General features: G+C 35.0%; 1 protein-coding gene across 3 annotated transcripts in view; it reads right to left on the bottom strand.

Moving 5' to 3' along the window:
- LOC150100882 (SUMO-activating enzyme subunit 2-like) overlaps positions 1–13,986 on the bottom strand; it is a 252,095-nt gene that overhangs the window by 89,462 nt on the left and 148,647 nt on the right. For all 3 annotated transcript variants that reach the window (XM_090402202.1, XM_090402201.1, XM_090402203.1), the window contains exon 14: positions 11,999–12,052. In XM_090402202.1, the coding sequence (XP_090258328.1) occupies positions 11,999–12,052 (54 nt within the window). The remainder of the gene's footprint in view (positions 1–11,998; positions 12,053–13,986) is intronic.

The following is a 13,986-nucleotide window of genomic DNA, read 5'->3' on the forward strand; positions in this document are numbered from 1 at the left end:
CTTAAGAGCTTTCATTGAGTTACAATTTCAGTTACTGTTTAACATTTTTATTCAAATTTGAGATAATTTTTTTTTTTCAGACATCACAGGAATGTAAACTTGAAAATGAGATGAAATATACTTTTGCTGATGTCACAATTTCAACAGCTGGAAAATGTATTAAGCTGACATATAACTGACAGTTTGAGTGTGTTCTTACAACTGTGCATGATATTTTTCATTACTCATTATTGCAAAAATGCTTGTCAGGTAGCATCATTTCAGTGGAACTTTGCTGTCAAAATTTGCAAAACCAAGTGTAAGCTGGCATCATGTGCAGGTCAGGGAACTTGATGCTTTTTTTTTTTTTTTTTTTTTTTTTGAAAGGATGTAGGACTTTCAGGGAAGACATCAACTAAGAATCAGTAAAACACCACCCACTCCCCCACACACAACAGCATTCCTATATAGGCTATTGCATGATGTTCCCGTGACTGGCTGATGCCATTTTTCCATTTTCCCTCAAACTAATAAATACATGACCAGTTGCTGGTCAACAACCAATTCACTGTTCAGCTCAAACATAATGAACCATCTTCTCATCCTCATGTTACATTTCTACCTCTGTGCTCTGCAGCAGTCTTTCTTGCACAGTATTCCCTAAGGATTACAATCTTAATTTGTTCTAAGACATTATCAACACATTCCCTTTTTCTTCTTGACTACTTTGCCCATATGTGAGCATGCATTTGAGAAAAAAGCAGCTGTTAATGGGATTGATATAAAAAAACTTGTATGAAGAAAGAAAACATCAAAAATTTCCACTCACATATCATAGGAATCTTTAATATGAACAAAACAAACCCAACTGCAAACAAATCTGCCAGCCAGGATGGCAGATTTGCAGATAGTATATCTGCTCTCCAATCAAGAGGCTGTTGGCATTAAATAAGGGTAAGATTATCTGAAAACTCTTCTCTAGCGATCAAACATTTTTTTCATGCCATTTCAGGACCCCAATAAGCAGGGTTGGTGGTCTCACCATGGTCAGTCTTTCAGCATGCATCTCATTCTTAGGAACTCCATTCTCCTTGAAATTCATTCATCCAACTCCTTAACAGCATTATAAACTATCCTTCCTTAGGAGAAAAACTACATCTTTATGTCTAACAGCAAATTTCTTACAAATCATTAACTGAAGTAAGTCTGTCTAAATGTCTTGGTCGCTTGGCACATTATATATGGAGTTTTGCAAGACAATAAAAATGAAAAGTTTGTAACAAGAATGCTATGCACTACACAATATTGAAAAATTAGTGAAATTGACAAATATTATGCACTTTTGTCTTGTCTTAAGCTTTTTCATGAACCATTGAGGTTCTTTAGTTGTTATGAACTTTTGTATTGTTAGCAAATTGAATAATGTTTTAGTAATTTGTTGAAAAAATCATGCCACTATAGGGAGCTGACAAACAAAAATATGAGTATATTAAGTTTGGTTATCAATCTGAACCTCAAGTTCAAATCCAGATAATTAAATCAAAGAAAGTGAAAAAATAACAACTGGGAATAATGCAAAACATAATACTAGAAATAAATGGATAAATTATGTTAACTGCATTAATTTTTAATGGTAAAATTTTTGGCCACATATCTAAAGGCACCTTCAATACAACTAAAAATTAAAAGCATAAAATACACAATTAACAAAAAGATTTTAAAAAGCACCATTATAGATTTAAGGCAAGAAATGATCAACCAATTCCTAATGAAAAAAAAAATAAAAAATAAGGAAAGGTTACCAGATTAAAGCAGCACTGTTTCCCATAAAGGAGATAAATGGAGGAATCAAATCTATTTAATTTTAGACAATTTAGTAATGTTGCACAAGTTTCCTTATAAAGATGTTCCATAAAAAATCTGATGTTATGTAGGATTTCTGTCTTTTCCACAGGATTCTGTGCTTAGTAGAGATAGCATGTTCTGCAACATCAACTATTCAAGATATCGGATATAAAATTCATATTTCTTCAAAATGAAGGGAGATCTACAGATTGTCCAAAATAACATTCATTCATGGATAGGTGTACCATGGATGAAGGTACACCTATCCATGAATATAGCTTTGCACAGGCTATGAGAGTTTTCTTCTGAAACACTGAGAAGTGAGTAATGATGAAGAATTAACAGATCAAAAAAGGCTAATTGGCTTTCTTCTTCTTTCCTAAAGTGAACTGTTGAACTATATTCTGGATTGAATGTTTATTTTGGATATGAAATTTTCTAAATCAGAAGAACCACTCCAAATTGCAAAGATGTTGCTGACATAGCTGTACAATGTAAGTTTCAGACTAAAGACATGCTGTTTGAAGCATTCCATAAAGTATTCAGCAAGTGTGAGTGAAAGACAACTTCCCATAGATGTACCGTCAATTTGTTGGCATAATTTATTTTGACCAATAAAATATCCAGAATGAATATCAAAATTGAAAAGTTTAGCAATAAGGAAGAAGAAAAATCTTGCTTAAGCAATTTGATGGTATCTAATAAAGGAATACAGTAATACTCTGCCCTATGACATTATAGGAGATAAGAGGAAGGGTGGCTGTTCATTTGAAGCAGTCTGGTGTGAGATCAAGGCCAATAAGACAAATAGTTGTCGCTACAGGCCAGGGAGTTCCATGATCTCGAAGACATGCACCAGTAAATTAGTACAGGCTGAGTGATTATTATGGGGACTTCAACTATGGAGATATAGACTGGAAGGAAGAAAGATCATGTGGCAAGAAAGAAATGGAATTTATACACCTACTGAGAGATAATTACTTGGCAGTATGTGATGGAAGTGCCTAGTGGAGTGAGAGTACTGGAACTGGTCATGGGATCATAAGACCTATCCATAGCCAAGATGGCCACACTGCCTCTGACCGGCAAAAGTGACCATGCAAGTCTTGACTTAGGAGATTGTAAAATATGAGGAATATTATGTCAGGCTGAGTGATTGATGGTATATGTGAAACTATAAAGCAGGTGATTATAACAAGCTTAGGAGGAAACTTAAATATGTGTCATGGCATAAAACACTATAGGGTAGGAATGTCAGTACTGCATGGGAGATAGTTAAGAGTTATCTAGAGAAAGCAATATTAAATTGTATACTTAAGGTAAGGAGGATTAATCAGGTAGGGGTTACATGAATAAGTAATATCATTAAGTGTAAGCTGCAGAAGAATAAAATGCTGTGGAGGGTGTATATAAATAGAAAGGTGACCAGCATGGCAAAGAAGACAAAATGTTAGTACTGCATGGTAAGGAGGATTCATCAGGTAGGGGTTACATCTGATGGCTTCTCATAATCAGATTACAAGAAGCCATCTAAGCAGGCCAAAGGAAATCCCAAAGAGTTATCTTGTTAAATGGCAGGTAAGAGAAAGCATGACCATGGAAGATTAACCTTAATGAGTGATGATGGTGACAAGGTGACAGAAGCAGATAAAATAGTTGAGTTATTGAGTGACCACTTTGCAAGGGTATATCATCCAAGTGAGGTTACTGCTTTGCCATATGTGACGACACTAATGTGGGAACAGAAGTAAACGAATTAGATATCTTAGGATATTACAGAATCTCAATGTAAATACAGCTGTGGAATTAGATGGGTATCAGCTAGAGTTTTCCAGGAATGTGCATGGAAATCATCAAATGCCTTTGACTAGGCTCTTTAAGTCTCAGCTCTGGTAGAGGAACTGGCAAAAGTGAAATCTTGCATAAGGGAGATTCTAAGACTGCAGTATCAAATTACAGACCAATCAATATCTCAGGTGTGGTGGTAAAAGTACTGGAAAAATTGGTCAAAAAGAGAATTCAAGACTGTGTGGATAAAGATATACTGTATGAGGGTCAACATGGCTTTGTGAAAGGTAGGTTCATACCTTAGTAATTTACCAACTTTATATAATAGAGTTAACAGCTGAGTTGGATGAAGGAAATGGCTACATGATGATTATGCTGGATTTCGCAAAGGTGTTTGACAGAATACAGTAAGCCCATACTTTGTAGAGCTTTGCTTTGCTTAGTGCCAAGAACAGTCGATTCATGCTGAAGGTGGGGAAAAAATGAAGGACTTATGAATTGGTCGCCAACACGCGACCAATTCATATGTTGTTGTTGTTTCAGTCACCCCTATTATGCTGATCTGGTACTTATCTAATTCCTCAGATAGCTCCATTTCTTTGCTATTCATGATTCTTATGATGATATTGAGTTGGGGTGCGTTTTAGGATTTGTTTCAGTAGCTGACTTTTCGCTGTTCACCCTGGTTCCCTGGAGAAAACAATGGGGAGGGCCCTTGCTTAACCAGGCAATGCCCCAGCCGGCATGAAATACTGTCATGTTGTACCATCATTTTATATTTTGGTTTAAGCCAATAAGAATACAATTTGGTCAGCTAAATCGCAAATTGCCATCCTCCGCATTCGTTCAGTATCCAGGTAGATACCTAACGGGGTGCACCACAAGAAGTGAGGATTGGTCATTAGGTCAGAAGGCCCAGTCAGTTATCTACATTCCTTTAAAGGCTATGTTGTGGAGGTCTCCTCTCAGTTATACAGCTTTTGACCCTTAAGCACCCCCCTTTTATGTAGACGTCATATAAGCTTTTTATGTAGATGTTATAATTGAATTCATCATCACTCTTCAGGTTTCTTTAAGCGTATTAACTGTTGTAGAAAATCAATAACAAAAAGAAACTGAGAAAACAGGCATGAAAAAAAAAAAAAAAAACAGTGAAATTAGTAAGGAGAATGAAAAATATCTCAACCTATTATGAATTTTAGGGATTTTCTAGGTCTAACTGGAATACCCTCCTTGTGAATTTTTGGGACACCATAAATATGAGGATTAATAAGATGTTTTGAAGGGATCTGTTCTTTTCAACTGGTCTAAGAAAATCAAAAATCTCTTATACTGTCTATAATTTTAGATATCACTAAGGAGTTCATTCATCTTATTTATGTACATATTTGAATCCAACTCTATTAACTTTTGCATTTCTTTTATCTAATTTTAGAATTTTTTTTTTTTAAGATCTCTCTCTAAGTGTTTTGTATTTAGCATTAGAGATATTTCTAGGAGTTTTGGAGTGAACGAGAATAGCTGCTGTTCTTGTATATATGATGTCTGCAGAATCTCTTGGAATTTTATACAAGTTCTTCTCAATATATGTAATTAGTTGATACTAGACATTTGCCAACATATTGCCTTTATAAATATTTATCCTCTCTTCTGTCTCCACACACCTCACTTTATAATTCCATTTACAACAAACCATTAACTGCACCTACCTCCTTTAATCCTAACTGTTGATTTATAACTTATATACAGACTATGTATTGCTCCATATAATGTCATGCTTACATCACATACTTGCAGATGAACGGCTCTTCTCTTTACACACTATCATATATCTTTGCCACAACTATAAAACTCAAACACAGATTCTTGTTATATCATGATTTTTTAGCTACCTATCATAAAGTGAATATCTGATCTCCTCTTTGTCAGGATCAGAAACTTGTTCTTCTCCAAATTTCCCTTCCACAAATTTTCTTACTTTTCTTATCTACAAATCTTACCTGGAACATTCAGTATGGAATTTGCTCTAATTCTTACATCACCCCCCCCCAACCTTCCAGACAAGTACTATAAGAGTTGTGTTCCAATTATCCAACATTCAACCTTCTGACCATGCTTTCCAAATTATGCAGCACAGCCACTGTACAACTTTCTTTCCTCCATATTTGAGCATTAATGATTGAATAAAATCTACTCCAGTTGCCTTTCCACATTTCATTATTATTTAATAGAATCTCATCTGTCTTTGTCTTTTTTGTTTTCATAACACTAATTATATTGATGTAGTACTTCTCTAATCTTTTTTGTCAGTGCCAATTCTTTTCTGTTGATAATGCCTATCTTGAATTCTGCTGATGAGTTGGAGCTTGTTACACTAGCCAGCATTTCACTTTTTTTGCCTTGATTCACTGATGAAAACAATAGGGGGCCTTGTTTAACTGGGCATAAAATTTCATCAAGTTGTACTATTATTCCCCCCCCCCTTTTTTTTAAGCAAATACAGAATATAATTTGGTTGTTTAAATCAGAAATTGCCAGCATTCTAGTTTGTTCAGTATCCTAACAAAGTGCACCATAAGAAGGTAAGGACTGGACATTAGGTCAGAAGCCCTGATCCTCGTTAGTTGTTTACATTCATTAAAATAGAGGGCTTAGATGGAAGTTTCATCTCAGTTATCTAGTTTTGATCCTTAAATAAATACGCCCCCATCATTCTAGAGGGCGATCGCAAAGTTGTGCAACCGAAAGTTTTTGAATTTGTACCCACTGTTTCCTAATTGTTATAATCATTCCTTACACCTCTAGATATCACCATCATATTATTACAAACTATCAAAGATGTAGAGTTCATTGTGAAGTGTACAGATTGTTCTCAGTGTAGCTTTGTTCACTGTGGAAGTGAAAGAACTTTTTTCCCAGTTACAAATTTTGATTTTGGAAAATTATTTCACTAATCATTCTTATGCATATGTTGCCGAGGAATTTTGCAAGAAATAACCAGGTACAGCAGTCTCTCAAAGTTGATGATAACTAGGTTGGTGCAGTGTTTTTTGCTGCAGATAGGAATCTGCTCTGAAAGACCCTCCATTTTTAATGATGATAAAATGAATGAGGTAAAGGGTGCACTGCAGCAGTCTCCAACAAAAACCCTCAGGAAACTTGCTATGCAATCATCTATATCATATGGTAATGCTCGTAGAAGACTACGAGAGTGTTACACCTTCATCCTTATCATGTGCACTCAAGTCTACGAACTGAAGGACCCACATAAAGGCAAACGAATAGTCTTCTGCAGATGGTTATGCTAATTCATTGAAGAACATGGTATAGAGATACTTGATACAGTTTTCTTCAGTGACGAAGCCTGGTTTCACCTCAGTGAGCATGTGAATAATCAAAACAATAAGATTTGGTCACGTGAAAATAAAAGACAGTGAATAGTTCTGTCTACCAAGACATCCTCACACAGTTCATGGCACTCCTTGATGTCAGCAAACACCATTATTGGCTCCAGCAAGACAGTGCCACATTGAATAGTACATTACATTTTTTGCAAGAATTTTTCAGTGACAGTCTCATCTTAAAGGTGTTGTTTATTAGAATAATCCTCACACACTGGATGTTTGAGGATGTGTGAACATTTCAACAGCAATTGAAAACATCAGTGTGTAGGAGCTTCACAAGGTGGCATCAAAGCTGATAAAAAGAGCGCGAGTTTGCATTCACAAAGGACGTGGCCACTTTTAACATAAGTTATGAGTTTTTTTGTTTTTTTTTTTTTATAAAGGTCCAATCATAACCTGTATTTTGTAGCTGTTTCATTTTTCATGAAACAGATGTGTTATTTTGGGGGTTGTGCGACTTTATGACCACCCTGTATAATATGTATCAACATCATGAAATGGCTGTAACATAAAATGAAAATACTCCGAGATAAAGGCAGTCTTTTTAGTATGACATCAAGACATTTGTTACAAATTTTTGTGTTTTCATATCTCTCCATCACATTAAAATTTTAAAGTTTCTTCAACAACTAACAGCAATTATCTGTGGTAATTGGGGAATGCTAATTGAAAAAACACGGTTAATCCAAATTACATTTTATTGGGTTAAATACATAAAAAAAAAAAAACAACTATAAAAGCATAACAAACATTCTTGTAGTATGTAAATATAAAACTGAACATTGTTTACCTTATTTGGATAGAAACTCCTTGATTTTTGTTTGTTTTCTTTGTAGCATTATTTTCTGCTTTATTTTTCTTATATGTCCATGAATGATGCAATGTTATTTAACATACACAGTAATGACTTCTGTTAGTTTATGAATTCACCTGCATGCTTGCAGAGAGAATTAAAAAAAAGAAAAATAAATTTGTATATACTACAAGAGACCATGATTAATCTGACCCCACAGATAATTGAGCACTAGATAATCAGTGTTTCACTGTATTTTGTAAATCACTGTTCAGAAAAGTATTAAAATTTTTTAATGTCCCAACCCTTGATATAGAAACATTATGGATAAAAGGAATGATTTGATATGGGAGATTTCTTTAGAAGTGCATTATTTCTTGGATCTTTGACTGAGACATTTTGATAGGTTATTATAATGAACATATTCACAATAATCTTTCTTAGAGAGAAAGAGAAATATTTGACTATTCTAGAAAACCAGGATAATACTATCTGATAGTCAGCAGAGCATGAGGACAAAAAGTACTAAGCCAATCTGATTCTACAAGTCATGATGGTATCCAGATGGTATCTGGACCAAAGGAAACCAACTGCAAATAGATTTATCATTGAAATCCTAAAGTAATATGAATTAGTTCTGCAGGCTAATTCATATTACATGAAAATAATTTTCAATGATTACTTAAAAAAAAAAGGGTTTGAATTCTTAAATTTCCTTTTTTAAATTTTATCATCATCATCATCAAATTCCTGCCATGTACCCTCAAGGGATGTACAGGATATGACAGTACTACATGAAAAAATTATATCATTACTAACTTCCTATCTACAATTTTCCTCCAAATCAGTCTGTTACTTGTCAAGACTCCAACATTATCAGATCTTATATTTCTATCGTCTAAGGCACTTTGTACCATATCAATCCACATATATCCTGGTCTTCCTCTGGGTCGTTTTCCTGCCAACCTGGCAGAGAACACTTGTTTTGCTAATCTTTCCTCTCCCATTCTATTCAAGTGACCATACCACCTGAGATTAGCTCTGCTAACACATTCCTGGATGCTGACAATGTCAAGTTCTTTCCTAATATCCTCATTTTTAATATGATATTACCATCTGTTCATGCCTCTAATCTTTCTCAGGACTCTCATATCTGCGGTCTCTAGTCTTTGGTCAAGTGTTTTACTTCTGACCCAGCTCTCAGATCCATAAGTTAAAACTGGTTTGAACACTGTCTTGTATAACAGCTAATTTAGTGTTCCGACTAATTTCTCTCTTATTCCATATGAATTTATTCAATTGACTTCCCACCATACCAGCTTTGCTGATTCTGTTGTCTATTTCTATATTTAATTTACCATCTTCAGTAAAAATCGTGCCTAAGTAGCTGAAATGTTTTACTTGTTCCACAGGTTCTCCATTCACAACACAGTTGACATTTTCAATGATTCTGCCTATTTTCATTGTCTTTGTCTTTTTATTGCTGACCTTCATACCATATCTATTACAACAGCTATTCAATTTAGTCAGAGAATCTTGCAGACTTGTAGCGGATTTATTTAGAAGTATAACATCATCCGCATAAAGCAAAGAGCTGACATTAACATCTCCAATTTTCATATCAGGTTTAACACCACTTTCCTTCATAATGTGATCGATATAGATAATGAATAACAGAGGGGATAATGTACATCCTTGTCTCACACCAGATTTAACATTAAACCATCTTCCTGTACTTCCTTCAATTCTAACTGCTGACTTACAACTCAAAGACTAAGTATTGCTTGATATAATGTCCCATTGACACCATATAGCTGTAGTGTATTGAATAGCTTCTCTCTTGGCACCTTGTCATATGCCTTTTCCAAATCGACAAAACTTAAATACAGATCTTTGTTATATTCCCATGCTTTCTCGACTATTTGTCGTAAAGTGAAGATCTGATCTTGACAGCCACTATTTGGCCTGAATCCAGCTTGTTCTTCACCAAGCTTTTCTTCCACAATTCTTCTCAACCGTTTCTCAAGTATACTTGCATAGATCTTGCCAGGAACACTGAGTAGGGAAATACCTCTGTAATTCTCACATTCAGTTTTATTTCCCTTTTTATATATGGGTACTATGAGAGCTCTACTCCAATCATCGGGAATTCGTCCCTCGGTCCAGGCTTTCTGAACTATGCAGTGCAGCCACTGTAAGACTTTTATACCACCATACTTCAGCATTTCTGGTCGAATATCATCTACTCCTGCTGCCTTTCCACATTTCAAGCCTTTGATGGCTTTTTCTACTTCAAGTATGGATATGTATTCCTGACTGTATGCCTGGTCAGTGTTTTTTTATCACTGTGCTGTCATCACTGCTTGTTTCATTTAGCAGTTTTTCAAAGTAATTACTCCATACTTCAAGGATATCTTTTTCTCTTGTTTTCATGTCACCTTTATCATCTCTAACTCCTTATACAGCACTCTTTCCTCCATTCCTAAGCTTCTTCAACAACCTCCAGAATATTTTGCCACCCTCTTGATATTGATTTTCTATATTCTTGCCAAAGTCCTCCCATGACTTTTGTTTAGCTAGTTTAACACACTGTTTAGCTTTCTTACATTTGTCTCTGTATTCTGTAAGAGTAAAAGCTGACTTATTTGCCAGGAACTTTTGATATGCTTTCTTCTTTTCCTTCACTGCCTCTTTAACTTCCTATGTCCACCAGGGAGTTCTGATTTTTTTTATCCTTGCACACAACCTCACCACATGCCTCTCTATCAGAATCAATCAATTTTTCTTCAGAGTTTGCCACTGAATCTCCAAGGTTTGATTCCTGTTCTCAAACTCTTTCATTTTCTTTTCAATAATCTTTCTGTATTTTAGTCTACAGTTCACATCTGAGAGCTGCTCAATTTTTATTCGCTTTAAAACTTTCTTACATGCTATTCTTTTCAATATGAAATTCAATTTTATCCTGCTCAAGACTAAATAGTGATCACTTCCAATTTCAAATCCTCTGTACACTCTGGTGTCCTGCACCAGGGAGAAAACATCACTATCAACAATAACATAGTCAATGAGACTTTTCTTATTCCTAGCCTCTTCTCTCCATGTGAATTTGTGCACATTTTTATGTTGGAACATGGTGTTAGTAATAACCAGTCGATGTCCTGAGCAGAAATCCAACAGATATTTGCCATTATTATTAGCTTTGCTCTTTTCTCCAAATTTTCCCAAGTCTCACAATCATTTCCTACTCTGTTATTTAGATCCCCAACAAGGACCAACGTTTCCTTTTTCATTGTGTCAGTTGCTTTTTCTAAAGCCTCAAAAAATTCCTCCACTTCTACCTTAGTAGAACCTTCTATGGGACCATAGGCACAAATAAGTCTCATTGTCCAGTTCCCCATTCTCATATTTGCCCACATTACTCTACTTGAGACTGACTGCCATTCAAGAAGATTAGCCTCGTATTTTGTGTTGAATACTATGGCTACTCCTTCTTTTCCTTGATTGTCATTGCCTGAATATAACATTTTGTATTTATTGCTCAGAAAGATCTCACCAGTTTTTGTCTTTTTTGTTTCAGTCACCACCTATTATGTCGATCTGGTACTTATCTAATTCCTCAGCTAGCTCCATTTCTTTGCCATTCAGGTTTCTTACGTTGATAGTACCAATCTGTAACTCTGATGATGTTGAGTTGGGGTTTGTTTTCAGATTTGTTCCAGTAGCTGACTTTTCACTGTTCGCCCTGGTTCCCTGGCGAAAACAACAGGGGCCTTGTTTAACAGGGCGACGCCCCAGCCGGCATGAAATTTTGTCATGTTGTACCATCATTTTTTATTTTGGTTTAACCAATAAGAATACAATTTGGTCGGCTAAATTCCAAATTGCCAGCCCATCCTCGTTCGTTCAGTATCAAAGTAGATACCCAACAGGGTGCACCACAAGAAGGTGAGGATTGGACATTAGGTCAGAAGCCCTGGTCGGTTCTCCACATTCCTTTAAAGGCTATGTGGAGGTCTCCTCTCAGTTATACAGCTTTGACCCTTAAGCACCCCTTTTAAATAACCAATCCATTTGTAAAAACTTCAAAAGCTGCTTTTCAAGCATCAAATTTCATAACGTGTTAAGAACTACAGATATACATTAAATCCTATCCAACTTATTCTAAATTATTTAAAAATATAAAATGTACCTTTTCTTCCAAAGTTCTTACAAGAAATGTTTTCACATTCAGTTGCACCACAACCTGGAAATGTAATGAACTTCATGGTAAAATTATAAAATTACAAAAGAAAGCTAATCAGGACTTGAGATAATTGGATATAGTTTGATTTAGATCTAGACTACTCCCAATTAAAACTTATTCCATAGTTAATGCTGTTCAACATACTCAAGGTACAACCATATGGGTATTTTACTTAAATTCAAAATTTAAAAACAGCAAAAGCAATGAGACTTAAATAGGATCTACACTAAGTAAACCTACTGTAAAGTGAAAAAAAAAATTTTTGTATGCCACTGCAACTCTACAATAAGTAACTGTTATTACACTGGCTGATTAAAATAATCCACTGCCTAAAGCCATACCGACATCTAGGCTACAATGGTATCTGGACCAAGGGCCTCTATGGTAGTGGTGGTGGCGGCAGTGCAAAGGATTTATCAACCTGACCAAAAATCCCATATTTTGGTATCAAATTATGATACCAAATTTTTCTGCATATTGCACAAATGAATTGCACGATTCACTGAAACAATTTAAAAAAATATACATGCACAGGCATTCATATCATGTTGCCCTTCATAATATTTAGGGTGTAAGTTGAAGAGACTCAGGAGTTAAGAGCTTGATAACTAGAATGTAAAGAACTGACTAAGGATTTTAATCTCATGCCCAATCCTTACCTTCCTGTTGTGCATCCTATTAGCAGGTATCCACATGAATACTGAAAGATGTACTTGGGAAATGAAATTATATCATAGTGGCTTAAGACACATACATTATACGATAGTATAGCACAATCAAGCATCAAATTAATGGAGCATTTCATTCGTGCAATATGCAGAAAAATTTGATGTCGTAAAGAGTATTATTAGTAGTGGTTTATAAAGGCCCAGTTGGTTTCTTCAGCAGAACCAGGTCAAACAGCAAAAAGTCAGCTTGAAGACAGGTACTGTCAACAGCAAAGAATGAAGCTAGCAGAAGAATTAGAGAGAAATATATCAAAATATTTTGTGTTACTCAGAGAAACAAGATTTAAAAAGAGAACAGGAGAAATAGTTCCTGAATAATTATAAGCTAACATGATTTTTTCAGGCAATAATGATCATGGAAAGAAAGGAGCCACTAGTATTCAACATTAAACATGAAGATAAACTTATTCAATGGCATTCAATTTCAAGTAGAGTGATATGGACAAATTTTAAAATGAGAAATTGGAAAATATGACTTACAGAACCTATGGTCCCACTGAGGGTATTAATAAAAGACAGAAGAATTCTTTGAGTCGGCAGAGTAGGAAAATAATCCCTGATGACATAGAAATATTCTGGAAATTGGAGGAAAGAGCAACGTTAATAATAATGGTAACTATCTGCTGGAATTCTGTTCAGGACATAGATTAGTCATTACTAACACTGAATTTCAATAAAAAGATTTACAAATTTGCATGGAGAGAACATATATTACTGAACAGTGTTGTTCAGAGTGCTACCTTCACAGTGAATTAAGCTTGTCAAGAAATTATATTCTTGTTTATCCTTTCTTCAAGTGTACACAAACATTTGCATATGAAGTATCTTCATGACTAGGCTACTTGTATAAAGAGGCTAATGACTTCGTATCACCTTGCCTTAGTACCCCATAATACATAGTATTATACACATCCAAAAGGATGTGTGCTTTGCATTATGGGATACTAAGACAAGTGACATGACATCATTAGCCTCTTTATAAAGTAGCCCAGTCATGAAGATACTTCACATGCAAACTTTGTTTGCTTACATTTGGATGGATAAAGGATTAAACAAGAATATAATTTCTTTGAAAGTTTAATTTATAACCAAGTGAAAAAACTTTCTACTATCTTCATACTGGTTCAGGATACTTTCATACCCTGTACCAGTTTTAACCAGGGAATGCAAAACAGGAAGTTATCATCATTTAATTTTTCAATAAGA

This window comes from Typopeltis vanoorti, chromosome 12, assembly GCF_054136105.1.
Source record: "Typopeltis vanoorti isolate ZY-2024b chromosome 12, IOZ_Tvanoo_1.0, whole genome shotgun sequence".
NCBI classification, from domain to species: Eukaryota; Metazoa; Arthropoda; class Arachnida; order Uropygi; family Thelyphonidae; genus Typopeltis; species Typopeltis vanoorti.